Source organism: Solanum stenotomum, chromosome 6, assembly GCF_019186545.1.
Source record: "Solanum stenotomum isolate F172 chromosome 6, ASM1918654v1, whole genome shotgun sequence".
NCBI lineage: Eukaryota > Viridiplantae > Streptophyta > Magnoliopsida > Solanales > Solanaceae > Solanum > Solanum stenotomum.
The window spans coordinates 38,248,640-38,269,058 of NC_064287.1; the positions used below are offsets into that span (position 1 = coordinate 38,248,640).

At 36.0% G+C, this 20,419-nt stretch overlaps 2 protein-coding genes across 2 annotated transcripts; both read right to left on the bottom strand.

The window, feature by feature from the left end:
- Positions 1-1,596: 1,596 nt before the first annotated feature.
- LOC125868083 (REF/SRPP-like protein At1g67360) lies at positions 1,597-3,378 on the bottom strand. Its single transcript, XM_049548683.1, has 3 exons — positions 3,200-3,378; positions 2,821-3,051; positions 1,597-2,286 (listed from the first exon to the last, which is right to left on the bottom strand). The coding sequence occupies exons 1-3, from the start codon at positions 3,212-3,214 to the stop codon at positions 1,840-1,842; spliced, it is 693 nt and encodes a 230-aa protein (XP_049404640.1). The 5' UTR covers positions 3,215-3,378; the 3' UTR covers positions 1,597-1,839.
- A 556-nt stretch (positions 3,379-3,934) lies between these two features.
- LOC125867543 (meiosis-specific protein ASY1-like) lies at positions 3,935-9,944 on the bottom strand. The gene is made up of 22 exons (XM_049548083.1): positions 9,832-9,944; positions 9,642-9,698; positions 8,899-8,995; positions 8,738-8,806; positions 8,554-8,646; positions 8,220-8,343; positions 8,053-8,122; positions 7,923-7,964; positions 7,305-7,433; positions 7,108-7,218; positions 6,956-6,998; positions 6,812-6,853; positions 6,606-6,730; positions 6,502-6,514; positions 6,235-6,311; positions 6,024-6,131; positions 5,092-5,242; positions 4,920-4,996; positions 4,811-4,832; positions 4,536-4,702; positions 4,274-4,408; positions 3,935-4,181 (listed from the first exon to the last, which is right to left on the bottom strand). Exons 1-22 carry the CDS (start codon positions 9,832-9,834, stop codon positions 4,128-4,130), a joined length of 1,809 nt encoding a protein of 602 aa, XP_049404040.1. The 5' UTR covers positions 9,835-9,944; the 3' UTR covers positions 3,935-4,127.
- Positions 9,945-20,419: the final 10,475 nt, after the last annotated feature.

Sequence of the window (20,419 nt, forward strand, 5' to 3'; positions counted from 1 at the left end):
TACTAAGCGCACGTGAGGCAATTGACAATCTGCTCACGTTCTTGGACTACTAGTTCATGATCTTGCTATACCAAATCAACTAAAAATTCTAGAAATCGTTAAGAGAATAGAAGAAAGAACACAAAAAGATTGTTATGAAAAATTGTGTAAAAAACTTGTATTGATTTTTGTGTGGATGATTTTACAAATGGATGTCCCTCTATTTATATTATTCATTTAGAAACTAAAATATAAATAATAATTTCTACATATTTACATTCAAATCACTTTTCTAAAACTCTCTACATACCTAGAATATTATAAAGACATTCCACGTAATTCTATAATCTTCCACAAAAAATATTTGTATTTTTGGAATTATCCAAAATGCCAAGTCTTTCTTCTATATAAGTTATGTCATGACACATATGTGGCATGATAATGTTCTCAGTATTTTATCAAATCTATTCCTATCTAACAAAACACTATTAAGGGCTGGTCATATTCCAATTGAAACCGAAAAAACCAATTGAACTGAATTTTTTTAAATTTTAATTTCAATTTTTTGATTTAATCAATCAGTTTCAATTTAAAATTTTAAAATTTCAGTTTTTCGATTCGATTTTCGATTTTTAACAAAATAAATTCAATTAACCAAAAAAACCGAATTTTAATACTGCACACTACTGATATCACTGCACTCTACAGTCGAGCATGCCCAAAGTGAATAGCCCTTGGCATTTAGGAGTGACCTACAGTAGCGCCACCAACCCAATTATTAAATCAACGAATCCCTAAATTGAAACTCTCACGACTCACGTCTCGTCGAGACGACGTTGACTCACATCGACTCGTCTCACAAAACTCATCTGATCATCCATCGCCTCCGTCTGTCCTCGGCTCTCATCAATTGTCAGGCACAATCACAGTGACTGAGACTCGCTCAGTTGGCAGTTGCTGCTTGCTTTTTAATTGTTAAAACCTTTTTGTATGTTGTCTGTTAATGCCTCGAGGCTGAAGGCTGGAGTGGACGCCCGGGGCCTGGACTCCTGATACATTTAGCAAATAGCAATTGATCTCATTGGTACTGGACATGGAGGCTTCTTGAATGTCGTCTATTAATGTCCTTGCCCCTAAAAGCTGAACTGCTGAAGGCTATGGCCAGTAGTGAAAATGTTTACTAGAGTTATATCTCTTTCGAAATGACAAGAAGTTGACTACTTAATTTGAAACTTCATAAAATTGGATCCGTCATGCCTTAGCTATTAATACATGGGCTTCGCTAACAGACTGATTTTCCCAGTTTCCTATTCTAACATATGCAATCACATCAACCTAGTACCAAGCGAAGATAAATTCCAGATTGTGGACGCCCAAATTTCATGTGGTATCCAGTGCTGTATCCTTCGTATAACAGCACAAATGGACTCAAATTACTTAAATTGTCATTGGTTTAACAATGCATTTTCTGTTGCTATCAGTAGCAAAGGAGATGACATTTCTGCAAGCAACAACTAACATAGAGACTCCATGGGAATACGTTTGTCTCGCAAGGACTCAACACAAACACTTCACCAGTGACGACTTAATCAAATTAGTAAAGTGAATGCCCCAACATAAACTAGACAAAATCAAGCTTTCATTATGTGCATAGACACGCCACTACAGCAAGGGAACGATCAAGAAGAACACAAAGCACAAAATCATTCACATATCAGATGTGCTACAGAAAGGAAGGGAATACCCTAGCTTTATACAATGGGTATCCCCAGACTTCCTAATCCCACCCAAACTTAAGTAAGTCTTTCAAGCACAATTTTTAAAATATTGGGTTTAACAGTAATACTGAGATTGTAAATCTCATTCAGATTTACTTGAGGTCGAGTTAGTAGCACCTTCTTTCTTCGTTGCAGCAGATTCAACCTGTTTATATGCCTTTGAGATTTCTTCAACAGGTATCAAAGGGATATAGCTGACGATACTATAACCCTTCTCCTGCAAGTCAGCTACAAAATGATTGTACTTTTCAGACCAGTTAGCAACTGTAGGAGCAGCCATCTGTGCGATTCCGTGCAATGGTGGACAGTGATTGACATAAAACCACAGCACTGCCACTCGACTAGTAGCAAATTGCTTGGACAATTCACCAGCATGATAGATAGCTGCACGAGGACCAGCCTCTTGTATGTCTTTGGACAAGTCTTGTGCAACCTTCGATGCCTTCTGAAACAGAGACTGGACTTTGCTGACAACCTTCTTGGCCAACGGAGGAGCACGTTCATCAAATTTTGCTGTTCCATCATCCACCTGATAGCCACCCACAGATACTCAATATGTTAAAAAGGAAGCAACAATGAGGAAACCAAACCTCAATGTCCACAAAATCTTTATCAGAATTCATATATTCGAGGAAGCTAATTTTCAGGTGAAACAACCAGATGCGAATATATAAATTGTACTCTAAGACTTTTGAGTAGCTCATAAAGTCACATAGCAGGGTACAATTCTTCTCAGGTATATATAGCAGCAAGAGGATGGAGAAAAACACCTATTAAGTTAAATCTTTGCAAGTTACTGACACTAACTAAATCAACCCACACCTTCAAGTTCTATAAAATTCCCATCACATGATCGGTGTAGCTAATGAATGAACTACTCATGTATGTGCCTCTCATCATTTACCCTTTCTCAAACAAAGGCAGAGTCACAAAACATTTACAGAACTAAATTCTCCAGGAATGATACATGTAGACCTACCCACAAATTGTCATCATCAGATAATATACACAGTGATAACATAATAATCGATGAAAACAACAGATATAGGTGAAGAATCGATACCTTTTTGTCTAGGAAAACAAGGACTTCATCAGGAACACCTTTAAATCTCTCGTAAACAGGCCTTACGACGGTGGTTACCGCGTTTTCTACTGTACCAACAGTTGATCTCAGAGGCCCCGAGTTCTGCTTCGCATAATCATACAGATTTGACACCAAAACCGCAGTGTTTAGAGCCAACACCCTTACGAACCCTAGATGTTTCAAATTAACCTCACTTTTCTCCATCTCAGCCTATCCATCATAAATCAAACAATCACAAAATTACTAATCAAACAGAAAACATGAGAAAAAAAAGATTAAAAAATCTAAAAAAATTGATTGGATGAACATGAATTAAGATAAAATTAGAAGAAAAACGTAGAGGGATCAAACTACAAACCTTGTTGGTAGCCATATTTTCTGATTGTTGATCAGCTTGTATGGAAGTTTGATCTGCTCAGCTATTGGTGATGCAAATGAGAGAGTTTGTTGGGTAATAAAGGAAGTGGGGGAATATTTAAGTAAAATCACAGGGCTGTGAAGATGCCACGTGTCGCAAGTATGGGGTCAGGAGGGATTCCTTCGTCCAGAATCAATGAGGCGTTTGAGGAAATGCCCATTTCTAGGGGTGTGTGGAGGCTTCTAGAAGGACACGTGGCATCTGTTTGAAGGCAGTGCGAAGAATCTCGACATTTTCCAACTTTGTCCTTTTTTAGTTTGTTTGTGAGCATAGTGTAGTACCCAAAAGAAGAATTTATTGATTACTCAATTAAATTTTGAATTTTGACGTGACAATCTAAGCTAAGGCAGAGAAATGTACAAATTACCGTTCCTCCTTGCTATAAACACTAAACAATTAAGACATCTTACAGGTGCGTCATACTAATACTTAATTATTCTCTCCCTATACCTGCTCCCTTTTTCAATTAGTATTTTTTTTAGAAGTTCATACCAATTAGACAAAAGTATACTCCGAAAAATAAATTGGTCTCATTTTAGCTTAAGCCACTGCTATGTTAATGTGAAAAATCAATGTATCATAGGGAACATTTTCGTTTAATCTTACAACAGGCAAAATTAATTTCAAATCAATGTACCAAGAAGCTAGTATATATTTAGATCACCAGGGAGCATTTGAATCTTGGTCACATCTATTACAAATTAGTCAGTACATTAAAAAAGAAAAGTAATGAAGAAGCCAGAGCATGTGGCACCATCAAGAAAAGATAAAATATCTCCTTTTTATAGTATCTATATGTTGTTACTTAAGTACTACTACTAGAGTAAGGAAACTTGCTAGATTTTTCACCACTCAAGTTAAGGAACCATCAAGCAACTTGAGATTTTTGGCGTCTGACATACTGAAGGATAGGTTCTTTTACCTGTAGATAGAGAAAAGAGAACAGAAGAACAATTAGAAATATTTCCCAAATACTTCAGCCAGGATTCTTTACTAAAAACACTGATGTAATACCATGCTTGCTTTCCTCTGACGTTTTTCCTGACTGGACCTGCTACAGACTATGTCATACTCAACAGGCTGGTTTGGTTTTCCATTAACTCTTCCATTCTCCTTACCAGGAACAAAGCTCTCCCGAGAAGCTACAGGCTGCACAAACATCATATATATCTAACTATTTGTTACTGCAGTTTCGTTAGGCAATAATCAACTAATTAATTACTGAGTTATGTTGTTAATGCAGATTATTGAGGTAATCCACAACTGATGAACCAACCTCAGCGTTGCTTGATGGTGTCTTTTCATGCTCCTTTCTCTTGGAGACAGTCTGATCGCTCATGACAGATCCGTTCCTATATGCATCACATTTGCCTCTAGTACGTGTGAGATCCGATCCGATAGAGTGGAGAGCACCACAAGTGGATAGATCTCTAAAGTTGTTGTCTAGTAGCCATACAGTAATATTAGATTTTGTGGTCTGATCTTGATGATTAGTGTAGAAGTAACTTAACTAAACGTTATCAAAATTCAGATAGGTGGTGGAATCATTACCTGATTCATGCATGTCAATATCCTGACCATTTATAATATTTAAAGATAAGAATTAAAATAGTACAAATACAAGAAACTGTCAAACTTATATTTAATTCAAGACTATTACCATACTGTCTTTTGCTAAGACCTTCGTAACTTCAGCCAGCTTTTCTTCAGTCAGATCAGAGTGGATCACACGCTTCCCTGCAATGACCAAATCAGTCCATCATTGGGAAACTGGTAATTCGTTATGCTCCATACAAAGCAGGAAATACTGTTTGCCAGAGGCCTGAGGGTACCTAGTCTGCGGTAGCCCTTAGCCTCAATGAATCCATCTTGTGTCATTTTATCAATTAGCCTCTTCACAGCAGTTTGGTTGGCTTCTCCTTCCAGTTTACTTTGGAGTTTCGCAACACTTACATAGTTCATCGGAAGAGCATGAAACAAAGCCTGAAACAAGAGACTCTCGTTGTTAACATGCAATACAGAAAGTAACATCCAACTTCATGCAAATCAGCATTAGCGAACTATTCACAAAATTTGTATTTAAGCAGTTGAAAGGGAGTTGTTATTCATATTCCTCTCCCAAAAGGGAAATTGTTGTCCATACTCCTCTTCTAACTTCACTAGACTTCTCTCCTCTGTTTGAGTTGCTAAATGAAAATACAGAACTTCTGTCTCCTCAATCTATAGGACATTACTGGGATATGTACTACTCTTCCCAAAAATCTTAAGAGGGGACAACATACATAACTTCGCACAAATGTTCTCTTCAAGCTCCCAAATTGTATTACTCTTTATCTATAAACACCAAAGTTAGAAGGTAGTAAAGGACCAGCTCCCCCAACCCATAAATTAGTCATCATGCACAAATATATGTTCTTTTCTAGATTATAAAGGAGGAAGGGAGAAGGGACAGTAGAAATTAAGAGATAATCACTTCATATATATTACTGAAATGTGAAGGAGTAGTCACAAGGTAAAGCAGTAGTGTGAATCACAATCCCCTGCGATGAACTTTAACTCAATGGATCATTTCCAGAAAGAACAAATAGAGAAAGAGGAAAAGTAGGAGGACAAAATCCACAAGCATGTGTAATCCACATATACAGTATAAATTAAGGAATATAGACCAAATTAACTAAAGAAGATAGATATATTTCGGAAGGATATTACACATATCTACTAGATACTTTTAAGCTCAATTCAAAGGATATTAATCAGGTTTCACCTTCATGTACATGTAATCTTCAACCTTGCCCTGCTGAGATTGATTGCCATTTTTGTTTTGTTGACCCTCTGGTTCTTCTTTCACAACATCAAACTCATAGTTGAATTTCTGCATTTGAGGAATATGAAATTTTGGGTGTTGGAAAGAATATATTATGATTCGAGAGAGTAAAGATGTAAACAATTAATAAATAAGGAAAACAATAAGAGACCTTTTGCGTCTTAATGATGTAAGTGTCTGTGCCAGCACTTGAAAGAATTCCTTCCTTAACAAGCTTTTCCAAAATGTCTAAAATCAAAAAAGCAGATTAAGAAACTTTGGACAGCTTAAAAACCAGAAAGAAAACCTTTTAGCATCTGATCATTATTTGGCACAAAGACTTCGGAAATTGGTACTAGGGTATAATATAACTGTTCCCCTCTATAGAAGTTCAGGTTGAGAACACCTTCATCATCTGCTTAAGAGGTCATTTCATTACCTTCAATCAAGACCTGCAATCAGGATGCAAAATTAGGTGTAGGCCTGGCTAGTAAATGATGGAGAAACCAGCACTTGATAGGAAAGCTAGCAGAAGTATATTACCACTGAGATGTTTGGAAAATTTGAGAGAACATCTGTCACTTCAACTCTGTCAAGGTGGTATGCATTGATCCAATCCTTAACCCGTACAAATTGTTGTTCATCTTCTGCAGGATCTTGAGTATCATCTGAAACCAATAAACGCATTAGAGTTCTTGATAAGCTGGTTCAGTAAGAAAGTCATAGCATTTGCTTCAAAATAAAAGTACCTTCATCGACCATATCACCTTTATCCTGAACATTTTTCTTTTCTGTAAAGAAAAAAAGCTTCTCTTTTTGAATTTATGATATTAAGAAAATACTGACAGAATCAATGCATGTACAAAACGGTCGAATAGAGGCATGTGCATTACCAACTGGTGCAACTACGTATTGGTCTTCGTCAGAGTCGCTGAACTGAAATTGATGGATATTTAACAAAGTCAGGCGCATGAACATACTTAAAAGGATAGAAAATAAAGTCAAGCTTTATAAATAATTGAGGCGGGGAGAACCAATATTCCACCTCAGTATCAGATGCACTGTCATCTCTCTCGGCAGAATCAGCTCCCAAGCTCATAACATCATCTTGATTGTCATCATTCCCATCGTCGCACGGATCAAGCACACTCTTAACCTGAGGAAGAAAAGATATCAGTGTGAGCTGATTGATCACTGAAAAGGAAACTAGTTTTATTCATTTTCCTTTGATCTGGCTCACACCTTCAGAGCTAACACGAGATGCTTGCTGTTGACATTTCCGACCTCCAATTTCAGAGGATTTTTCGTCCATGGATTAAGAGCCTCCTCGTCAGTGCAGCCTCTAAAGAAAGGAGGCTCATAATCAGCAGGCTGCACAACCAGCAATTCTGTTACAAAAGTTCTATTTCACCAAAATATGACAAGCTGAGTGACTTTTGAAGCAAAATGACATTTAAAAGCTGAACTGGAAATATCTAAGCTAAGAAAATTCTATGAAATGTATTTTGACATGGCTAAGCAATGCTTTCTGTCTATGGGCAGGCCGAGAACCATTTATCGACACAACTACAGGAATCAATTTTGGGGTTCAAACTCAAAAATAAACTCAAGCTACATAATTACAGAAGCGAGATGACTTCTAATAGGAAAACTCTTATATCCTGAATGTCAAAAAGGGATGATAATAATTGCAGCTTCTTCAAGGCAATGTGCTTATAGATGCAAATATATAATCCGCACGGCTACAATATATGAAAGTTTTACATTCACCCAAAACTCAAACATCGAGAGGCAAGCTAAAAGAGAAAAGGGAAAAGAAAAAGAAAAATAGAAATAAAAAAAATTGTGAAAAGGGCATACCGTGACATCATCATGATAAAGAAGCTTCATCAGTATAGTTCGCTGAGAAAACCAAGAGAATCGAACCTTATCAACAAGATGATAGTAGACAATTGGAGCCATGCTTTTTAGGAACAATAGAAAGCTTTACCTCTTCTGGCATCTTATCGAGAGTTCTCATCAACTGTATCAATGTACGAACCATTTTACAAGCAGAACTCCTGAAACATACTCCCTCTCAACACAAAAGGTTCTTGTAATCGAAAAAACAACCAGTATGAGAATGAGAATAAAATGAATCATTAGACCAATAGCTACCTCATTTGATTGGGTGTTATTTCAGTGGTTAAGTTAGACTTGAATGTTCCCCCTTTCTTCATTCCAACACGATTGACATTCATTGACACTTCTTCAGAGTCAGAACTTGAATAACTGAAAGAAACTGCAAGTAGACAACTAAGTGTATAAGCTATTGTCACAAGCCAGACTACTGAAAGTATCAGCTCTTCTTTCAGCAATTTCTTTTATCTCAGGCAACAACTATGTCCTAGATAGTAATCTAGTCAGTCTCAAATGTGATTAGCCAGTGCAAATATGATACTACAACTTAATTGAAGTCATCACTTAACCAACTTATCTTGGTTTTTCTTACATGCATATTCCTCAATCATTGGCCCATCAATTGCTTCGCACACACAGAACAGAAGCGTTTTCAGATATTTATTCTGTAGTGCATCATAAACACCTAGGAACAAAGAAGAAAGAGGAGTAAGAAATGAAAAGGAATAAAATAAACTGTAAGGCTCAGTTTGCAAACTAGCAAAAGATCAACATACCTTTTTCCATCCAATCAATAAGTCTACACGACTCTGCATCCATTGGCATTAGCTTCTTGATCTTCATCTCTGCTTGTGACTTGTAATGTAAGTATCTAGTAAATAAATTTGAAAGCTGAATAGATGGATGTTATAAAAAAAAAATTGTAGAGAAAGTTTACCTAAGGCTGGAACAGATTTATCACTGAAATATTTCTCAGGAAAGAGGCCTCTGACGTAGCTAATGTTGAATATAGCAATACGCAAAAGGTTCCTTGTCTGTTTTGGAAAACCATGGAGAAAAAGTGACTCAATCATGTGTAATTTTCAGTCACTGGGATACGTTAGCGTCCAGAAATTACAAAATAAACCTTACGATCATAGCATTCAAAGCAGCTAAAGTTAGCAGCACTCAATTCCAGGAGAAGGTGCAAATTGAAAAAAACAGATGAACTTAAACAACTTCTACTTATTAGATTCTTAGATCACATTCATTGATCTAGAACATGTCCTACACATGCTGTTTTTTAATACAAACAAACAGATTCACTCAATGATCTAGAATGCTCAAAAGCGAAAATGTAATTCAACGATCTAGAGAAACAAGCAAGGTGAGTCAATCGTAGGTCAACAGGTACAAACAGAGAGTATAAATTCATATTTGCGTCACACATTAATAATTGGTTGAATGAGATAAAGTTCCACATAGAATACGTTACAAGAGCCAGAAAACTCTGGCGAACGAACTCAAAATACACACAGAACTAAGTCAATCACAAGTATAAAAAATCATTGATTAACCCTCCAAATTTGACTCACATGTAGTACTTATCTGACAAAAACTGATTAAGCAATAATCATACAAATCAGAGTATCTAAAACATCAAAAAGAAAAAAAATAGAACAGATGAGATCGATCATTTACTAGGAGGAGTGAATCCTGCTCCGTGATCTCCGATTCCTTCAACTTCTGGGCCACAACCTGGAAATTAGAGAGAATCGTGGTGAGAATTAGGCATGCAGTGAAGTAACAATACGTGATTCAACAAATTAAACGAATTCGAAGAGCGAGTTGGAATTAGAAAGCATATGGAGATGAAATAGGTTTTGCTCACCATTGTTGACAGAGAGAAACGAGACTCGAGTGAAATGGAGAATTTGAAGAGAAGAGTGTGTTTTGCTCAGCAAATGAAGAAAGATGGCGGGAGTAGAGTGAATATATAGGCAAGAAAAGTAACCACGGTAGCATCGGGCACTAACCTATGGTTAACTGAGCAATGCAGAGTGCGTGATGTAGTTAGTGGCTTGGTATCGTAATTTTGGGAAAAGGTAGGGGTTTTCAGTTTATCAATTGTAATAACTATATGATGGGTGGCTTGTGTTTTCACTTTTAACCCTCCTATTCTTACCTGTTGCCATCAATTTGTTTTGGGTAGCATGCTTAGGATATTTTAATTCATAAACTTTCTAAACTATAAGTTCTATCTTTATTAATTTGTTGGGATAGTGAGCTAAGCTCATTGAATTACAAGAAGCAAATCACCTTCTTCTTCTTTTTTTAAATCGGGAGGTAGAAGGAGAAATGGGGAGGGGATTATAAGGTGGAGAGTCTTGGGGTTTTCTCGCTTGTTTTCTTGTTCGTTATTTTGTCCATTTCTTGTTTGTTTTCTTTAAAAAATTTTAAGCTTCAATTTTATAATCATTTTAGTTTTGGACCTCAAAATCCTTGTAATTTAATTTATTTAAAGTTAATTTTTCGGACCATTTGAGGTGCGAATCAGCCCCCATCTTCGCCCAAATTTGGAGCATGTGATCCTCACCTCTACATAATGATGGAGTTAGCTTTTAGTTTCATTATCGAGCTCCAAGGTCGATTATTGATCTATTTTCCGATCTAATTTTTGCAATATGGATGGATATCGTTAGTTGAGTATTGCCATGTAGTTTCTGTTTTTGATAGTGTGGCAACGATTTGAGGCTCTTCGAAGTGACGGTTTATGCTGCACTTTAATTTCGAGGTAGGTTATGGTTTCTATCTTCAGACTTAGCTTAGCTTAGCTATATATATACATACATTGTATGGTCATTAGAAAGAATTTTAGAGTAGCATTAAGTCTAAATTGATTCTTCGATATGAATTAGCCATTTTTCGGACTTTAGATTAGTACTTTAGCCTTAAGCCTTAGCTTAGGTTAATCTTGGTCTTGGCTTGATTAGCACAAAATTCTTAGAAATGCTTTTGGGGATCGAAACTTAGCGATAGAGGTAGCTTATTATTCGTTAAGTGTAATATAGATGGTTTTATATTCTAATTGCTATTTTATCCGTGTTACTGTGATTGTGGGCCTGAGGCTTTGGATTTAAACTAACCGAAATTCCAGGTTAGTACGTTTGCACTATGGAGGGTATCCACCCTACCTTGCTCCATAAATATGTTTGTTGGATTGTGCATTTATAATTGTCATGCATTCACGTGCATTGCATTTGCATTTAATCGAGGAAAGACTCAAAATAGTCTCTCATCTTTGGGTTAAGGCTCAAAGTCATCCTTGAGTTTTCACCTGGAACACTAATAGTCCCTCATGTTTGCAATATTGGTGCACTTTTGGTCCTCGTCTAAAATTTTGCGTATTTTTTAACATTGATTTTATCCATAACTTATGTATGAGATGTTCAATCGTCATTTTATTTATTTAGTAGAAATAATAACTCCATATGAGAGAATATGAGAAGAAAAACACCTTGTTTGTTTAGTGGAAATCGTATTATAGGTAGAGTCGAGAGGATCATCACGATAATTTCACGTGCAATAGTACAAATTTTTTCTTTTCTTCCAACGTCATATGTTAAGACGTTCTTAGTTTAACTGCAGTAATATTTCTACTGAACAGAACAAGGTATTCTTCTTATCACCTTCTCTCACATAGAGTTATTATTTCTACTAAATATATAAAAAAAAAACGATTGAACATTCCGTACATAAAATTGTGAATAAAATTAATGTTAAAAAATAGGCAAAAATTTAGGGAGGACAAAAAATGCACCAATATTGCAAATATGAGGGACTATTAGTGCTCCATGTAAAAACTCAAGGATAACTTTGAGTCTTAATCCAAAAATGAGAAACTATTTTAAGCCTTTCCTCCATTTAATCATAACATGAGTTAGAGGCAAAAATATATTGGTTTTTGGTTTTTAACTATTATGCCTTGATTTTTACTTGATTTGAGCTATGAGGAGTGTATTACTGTTTTACGAATGAAATTTGGACTTTTACGAAAGTTTGCACCACTTTCAAGAAGTTTTCTACTTTTGGAAAGATTGTATGTTAAACTTGTAGGTTTTGAGTTAATATCCCAATTGTCACTCAATTTTTACTTTTTTTCACAAAAAATCACTCAATTTTAATTTATAGCCTCAAAGTCACTTAATTATGTATTTTTTCATAAAAAGTCACTCAACTTATAGTTCTTTTCACAGAAAGTCACTTAATTTTCTTTTATAATCTCAAAGTCACTCAACTATAAATATTTTACCTACAAAGTCACTCAACTATTAATATTTCATTTAAAAAGTCACCCAATCAATTTTAATATATTTTTCATTAAATTTTATTGAAATACAATTTTGTTAACAAAATACGAAGATGCTTATTTTAATTATTTTATTGAAACATAATTTTTTTACACTAATTTCTTAAAATATAATAAGATTCTCATTTTCATTATTTTATTAAATGTATTGAAACACTAATTTTGTTTTAAACTAATTTCTTAACAAATTGTAAAATACTCATTTTAATATATTATTTAATTTTATTGAATGATGAATTTTTTAAAAACAATTTTTTTATTAAAAAAAATGGTGTGCTGCCAGGCACCAACACTGGTAACGGTGGATGCCATACAATGCATCAGTTTCGATTTAAAAATATCCTACTTGTAAACCTTATTACTTTTGTATTAAAATCACAATAGTTACACAGTGTTATTTTTGTATTAAAATCACACTAGTTATTGTTTCTTAAAAAATTAGTCTAAAAAATAATAGCTCAACAAAATTTAATAAAATAATTAAAATGAATATTTATTATTTTAAAAAATAATTTAAAACAAAATAGTATTTCAACAAAATTTAATAAAATTATTAAATGGGTATCTTATTATTATTTTTTAAAAAAATTAGTTTAAAACAAAAATTATATTTCAACAAAATTTAATGAAAAAAATATATAAATTGGTTGGGTGACTTTTTAAATGAAAGATCGATAGTTGAGTGACTTTGTAGGTAAAATATTCATAGTTGAGTGACTTTCTGTGAAAATAAATATTAGTTGAGTGATCATCTATGAAAAAATTTTATAGTTGAGTGACTTTGAGGTTATAAATGAAAGTTGAGTGACTTTCTATGAAAAAAAATATTAATTGAGTAACCATCTGAGATATTAACTCATTGATTTTCTGGTTTGAAGGATATATTTTTCTGATATTGCATATGTTGATTAGCACTGGCAGACCGCAGATTGAATTCTAAATTTTATGATTACTACATCGGTAGTTGAATTGAGGCGGGTCTGTGAAATGTCTCAGGGAGCCTATGAGAGTCCAACGAGGCAGTTTTGAAGTTTTTTGTTTAATGCATTGACCATATATGCAATGCATCATTTCATGTTGTATGCCATATGCTTGCATAGATTGTGACCATTATTATTGTTATCTTCACCGTCAGTGGTTGTGAGTATTGCTTCCGGTGTAGCTTTTAATTCATAGTGTTAGCACTATCGTGCTTCTCATATTTATATAGCATCTTTTGTAGCTATGTGTAACATCTCGCAAATTGAAAGAATTAGAAAGAGCCAGAATTAGAAAGAGTGATTTTTGGAAATAATAAAAAACCTGGAAAATCGGTTAAGTTAAGTTTGAGTTTTTGGTCAACTTCAAAAGACCATAACTCCTAACTCAAGACGAGTTAGGTGTGCTTCCAGATATCGTAGAAAAGATCTTGGAATAATCTTTTCAACGCCTCCGAGTTTACGCGATTCCGAGTTTGTATGAGTGAGTTATGCCCATTGAAAGTTGGGTTGTTCAAATAAGGAAAGTCCAATCCGGATTTTAGAAGGGCATTATGGTCTTTTCACCACCCAATTAAATTAATTCATTTTTAGCAATTAAATTGGGGCCTAAACTGAACCACAATTGAAAATTTACGCTAGGGTTTTTGGAGAAAGAACGCAAGAGGAGAAAAGAGGAGAAATAGCAAAGTTCATCGTTCTTAAAGGTTTAACTTGTGGATTTCGTCAAGGGGTGATCCCTACGAGGTATGTGAGTCTTTCATAGCGTTGGGTTCGTTTACCCACGTGCCAGTCATGTTTATTTCAGTGAAGTTTGTTCTAGAAAGTTGATGAATCTTGAATGGTGTTTTTGAAATTGGCCTTCGTTCTTGAGTTAAGTTGAGATTGAGGAGTTCCTTGAGGTTAAAATGTTGTTTCCTTGAGTTGTTTGAGTTAGATTATTGTGTATACATACTGGGTATCTGAATCTAAAGGGAATTTGAGAAAAAGAATCGAGTTTAGGCGAATTGGGGTTAGAAAACGAAGAAGGAACAAGTCGGGCAGCAACAGGGTACCAGGTCCGCGTTGCAGACCTGTTCCTAAGAAGCATAATTTTACCTTCGCGTCGCGGCGAGGACGCGGACCTCTCTGCCTCAAAAATTATTTTTGCGACCAAAATTTAAATACACCTCCGCGACGCGGACTAGTTTCCATGAAGTGATTTCTTGATCATTTCTCATGTTTAACTATCTAAAATCATTCCTAAACATCATGATATCTTTCCTATCACAAATCACAATCCTTGAATTCATAATTCAATTCAAGGAAAGTTAAGAGTCAAGTCAAGAACAGTTAAGAGTCAAGTTAAGAGAAGTCAAGAGTCAAGTCAAGAGAAGTCAAGAGTCAAGTTAAGAGAAGTTCATAAAGCTTTCCAAAAGTCTTTTACAAATGTTTTAACTTTGTTTTAAGACTTGAGTTTTGAGTTGAGTAAAGAGTAAAGTTTGAAGTTCATTTCTTCAAAAAAGTATATCGGGACTATGTATTCCCAAAGAGTAAATGTTTTCACATTTAAACAAGAAAGGAAACTGAAATTTCCAAAAGAGCCTTTGAGCTAGTTTTTAGTAAAGAGTAAGAGTAAAGTTCATTCTTCAAAGATTATACGGGAACTAAGTATATATATTCCCAAGAGTTAAAATGTTTTTGCACATTTGAGCAAGAAGGGAAACTGAGATTTCCAAAAGAGTTTTAAGCTAAGTTTTTCAATAATTATCTCAAACCAAAGAAAGAGTTTTGTTTTTACAAACATATGAGCTAAGTATATTTTGGGAGTAGTATTGAGCACTGATATGGGGATGAGTTTGAGTTCAGATAACTCACGTCTCCATAAACCATGTAGCCATCATGTGTAGTAAAGAATCATACTTTTTAGATGACTCTTTAAGATGTTTTTAGCATAGACTAGTGGATCCACTTAGTTAAGCGTTCTATATGACGACAAAGTATAGGACAGTTCTGGCAGCGTGGGCAAGACGTTGTATCACCACTTAGGCTCATAGTGGTGGTTGTCGATTAGAGAAACTCCCACAGAAACTATATTGTTTTATTATATGAGTAAAGTTGAGTTTGTTATTGCATTTTCTTTAACGAACTAAGTTGTTTTTCTACAGTTTTAAAAGCTTCTATATATTGTATGTGTTTTATTGCTTTATATTAAGTTAAGTTATCCAGGAGTTAAGTAAAGCCAAGGTAAGTGTTTCTTTCAGATTCTTTTCAAGCTTAAGTTATGTTTAGCATTCCAACTCGCATACTCATACATTTAATGTACTGATGCCAGTTGTCCTGCATCTTATTATGATGCAAACACATGTAATCAGGATCAGCATCCAGCGCCTCGTTGATCCAATTAAGCACTCAGAGTCAATTGGTGAGCCTCCTAGCTTTTCGGCCGGTCCCTCTTATTGCTTTCGATATTTTAGTTTATTAGGATGTCGTGGGTCTTGTCCCGACATCCATATCAGTTGNTTTAGCATAGACTAGTGGATCCACTTAGTTAAGCGTTCTATATGACGACAAAGTATAGGATAGTTCTGGCAGCGTGGGCAAGACGTTGTATCGCCACTTAGGCTCATAGTGGTGGTTGTCGATTAGAGAAACTCCCACAGAAACTATATTGCTTTATTATATGAGTAAAGTTGAGTTTGTTATTGCATTTTCTTTAACGAACTAAGTTGTTTTTCTACTGTTTTAAAAGCTTCTATATATTGTATATGTTTTATTGCTTTATATTGAGTTAAGTTATCCAGGAGTTAAGTAAAGCCAAGGTAAGTGTTTCTTTCAGATTCTTTTCAAGCTTAAGTTATGTTTAGCATTCCAACTCGCATACTCATACATTTAATGTACTGATGCCAGTTGTCCTGCATCTTATTATGATGCAAACACATGTAATCAGGATCAGCATCCAGCGCCTCGTTGATCCAATTGAGCACTCAGAGTCAATTGGTGAGCCTCCTAGCTTTTCGGCGGGTCCCTCTTATTGCTTTCAATATTTTAGTTTATTAGGATGTCGTGGGTCTTGTCCCAACGTCCATCTCAGTTGTTTAGAAGCTTCATAGACAGAGTTAGTGATGTTAGTTCATGAGTCTTTACTTTTCCTTTTCAGTTAAGTTAAGACTTGAGTTGCCACTTTGGCAGTGAATGTTATTATAATACATTCTAAGTTATATTTTGAGTAGTTCAGTTTACTTGTTTTAAAAATATTTATCTTGAGCAAAGTCTTCCGCTGAGTAAGTAAGCTAGGCTAAGGGTTCACTTGGGGCCAACAATGGTTCTCGAGTGCCGGCCACGTCCAGGATGTAAACTCGGGCCGTGATAAACTTGGTATCAAAGCCCAGAGTTCAAGAGTCTTATGGAGTCTATGAAGCCGCATCTGTAGATTCCTAGTTATCGATGTGAAGCGCGCCACATCTATAATTAGGAGGCTGCAACATTTAGGAAATTCCTTCACTTCTTTCATACTCACTTCGTGCGATAGAGTGTATCTCTATAAAAGTCTCTTTCTAACTCGTGCTTACGCATAACCGATTTTGAGTTGGCCTATGGTCGAGAGTGCCTTCGTGAGACGTTTCTTTCCTCGTGAGCTAAAAGAAGCAAATAGATGGTTGCTGCCATGAGGAGCAGTATCAGTTATTCGTTGTTGGGTTGCCTCGTCTGTCAGATAAGGAAAGTAAGGCAGCCATGCTAGTAGGTGACATGGGCATAGCAAGGCTGATGATCCATGTGCAACAAGTTGAGGAGGACAATCTGAGGGATAAAGAAGGGTTTGAGAATAAGAGGGCTAAGACATCAGGTAATGAATCCGGGCAGCAAAAGAGTAATCTGAACCGGTCTTCTTTCCAACATAAGCATAAAGGACTTGTTTCATCATTTGCTAGTGCACCTGCACCAAGGAACAAATGTGAGTACAATAGTCAGAATTCCAAAACTTCAGAGCTAGACATGCGCATTCGCAAGGTAGTAAGGCACAAGGGGGTACTAAGACTCCTACATGTGTTAAGTATGGTAGGAGCCACTCAGGGGTGTGTCGTGATGACTCCACTTGTTGCTTCAAGTGTGGCCAGAATGGTCATTTTATGAGAGAGTGTCCTAAGAGAAGACAAAAGTAATGGTAATGGGGGCAATAGAGCTTAGTCTTCTTCAGTTGCTCCTCCAGATAGAGCTACATCTAGATGAGCTACTTTAAGGGCAGACGGAGAAGGAAATCATCTTTATGCTATCGTTAGTCGCCGAGATCAAGAGGATTCGCCAGATGTTGTCACTGGTATGATCCAAGTCTTAAATATTGATGTTATTCGTGAGCAACTTCTTGAGCCTTCAGTGTTTCTACACCTGATGGTGAGTTTATTCTAGTAGAAAGAGTCTATCATGATTGTTCTGTTTTCGTCAATTACAAAAGTACCATGACTGATTTAGTTGAGTTAGACATGGTAGATTTTGATGTCATTCTAGGTATGGACTGTCTTCATGCCTGTTATGCATCAATAGATTGTAGAACTCGAGTAGTCAAATTCCAGTTTCCAGTGAACCAGTTATAGAGTTGAAGAGCAGTTCAGCAGTGCCTAAGGGTCGTTTTATTTCATACTTTAAGGCGAAAAAGTTAGTTTTCAAAGGGTGTGTCTATCACTTAGTCCGAGTTAATGACTCTAGTGTTGAGATGCCTCATATTCAGTAGTAAAAGAGTTTCCAGAAGTCTTTCCAGATGATCTTCCCGGAGTCCCTCCTGAAAGAGAAATAGACTTCGGTATAGATACTATTCGCCCTATCTTTTTTCCACCATATAGCATGGCACCAGCAGAGTTGAAAGAGTTAAAAGAGCAGTTGAAAGATCTTTTAGAGAAAGATTCCATTCGACCAAGTATCTCACCTTGGGGAGCTCCGGTCCCATTTGTGAGAAAGAAAGATGTTTTCCTTAGGATGTGTATAGATTATCGTCAGTTGAACAAGGTTACCATCAAGAAAAAGTATCCTCTTCCGAGAATTGATGATCTTTTCGATCAACTTCAGGGTACTTCTTGTTTCTCTAAGATAGACCTCAGATCTGGCTACCATCAGCTGAAAGTAAGGGAGTGTGATATTCCCAAGACAGCATTCAGGACCCGTTATGGTCATTATGAGTTCTTAGTTATGTCCTTTGGTTTGACCAATGCGTCTGCAGCATTCATGGACCTAATTAATAGAGTATTCAAGCCTTCTTTAGATATGTTTGTTATCGTGTTCATTGATGACATACTAATCTATTCGAGGAATAAGGAAGATCATGCTAGTAATCTTAGATTAGTTCTTCAAACTTTGAAAGATAAAGGAGTTATATGCTAAGTTCTCTAAGTGTGAGTTTTGGCTCGAGTCTATGGCATTCTTAGGCCACATTGTGTCTGGAGAGGGAATTAAAGTTGATACTCAAAAAATCGAGACAGTGCAAAATTGGCCTAGACCCACATCTCCAATAGATATTAGGAGTTTCTTGGGTTTGGCTAGCTATTACAGAAGGTTCGTAGAGGGGTTCTCGTCTATTTCGTCCCCTTTGACCAAGTTGACTCAGAAAACAGTGAAGTTTCAATGGTCTGAAACTTGTGAGAAAAGCTTTCAGGATTTGAAAAAGAGGTTGACTACTGCCCCAGTGTTGACCTTACCAGAAGGTACGTAAGGCTTGGTTGTATATTGTGATGCGTCTAGATTTGGTTTGGGTTGTGTACTAATGCAGAATGACAAAGTTATAGCTTATGCCTCCAGACAGTTGAAGGTTCATGAGAAGAATTACTCAACCCATGATCTAGAGTTGGTTGTTGTAGTGTTTGGTTTGAAAATATGGCATCATTATTTGTATGGGATTCATGTTGATGTATTCACTGATCACAAGAGCCTTGAATATGTGTTTACTCAGAAAAAGCTTAATCTCAGACAAAGGAGGTGGTTAGAATTACTCAAGGATTATGACATGAGTATTCTTTATCACCCAAGTAAGACTAATGTTGTTGTTGATACCATGAGTAGATTATCTATGGATAGTACCGCCCATTTTGAGGAAAATAAGAAAGAGTTAGCAAAAGAGGTGTATAGACTTGCACGACTAGGAGTTCGACTAATAGATTCCACAGAAGGAGGAGTAGTGGTGATGAATGGGGCTGAATCATCATTTGTGTCAGAAATAAAAGATAAGCAAGACTAAGATTTTTTATTGCTTGAATAAAAGGCAAGTGTTCATAAGCAAAAAGTGATGGTTTTTGAACAAGGGAGAGATAGTGTTTTGATGTATCAAGATGGATTGTGTGATTAATTTCAAGGGTAATTGGGATGATCACCTACCTCTCATTGAGTTGCTTACAACAATAGTTGTCATTCTAGCATCTAGATAGCTCCTTACGAAGCTCTTTATGGGAGAAGATGCAGATCTCATATTGGATGGTTTGAAGTTGGTGAAGCTAGGTTGGTAGGACCAGACTTAGTTCATCAAGCTATGAAAAAAGTGAATGTGATTCAAGAAAGGTTGAAAACAGCGCAGAGTCGTCAAAAATCCTACACTGATGTTAGGAGAAGGGAGTTAGAGTTCGAAGTAGACGATTGGGTTTACTTGAAAGTTTTACCCATGAAGGGTGTTATGAGATTTGGTAAGAACGAGAAGCTTAGTCCTTGGTATATTAGTCATTACCGGATATCCAAAAGGGTTGGTAATGTAGCTTATGAGTTGGAGCTACCACAAGAGATAGAAGCGGTTCATCTGGTATTTCGTATTTCCATGTTGAAGAAGTGCATGGGAGATCCTTAACTTATAATACCAACTAAAGATATTGGTATCAAGGATAACTTATCTTATGAAAAGATTTCGGTTCAGATTCTAGATCACCAAGTTCGCAAGTTGAGAACTAAGGAAGTAGCATCAGTCAAAATTCTTTGGAGGAACCAATTTGTTGAGGAAGCTACTTGGGAAGCTGAGGAAGATATGTAGAAGAGATATTCACATCTCTTTAAAACCGGAGAAATTCCAGACCAAGGTACTAATGCTCTTCTTAGTACTCTTTAATTTATAAGTTAGCGTGTTGAAATTGCATTGCTTGTTGGGTGTTTAAGCTGAATGTTAAATGTTACACCCTTAGCCTACT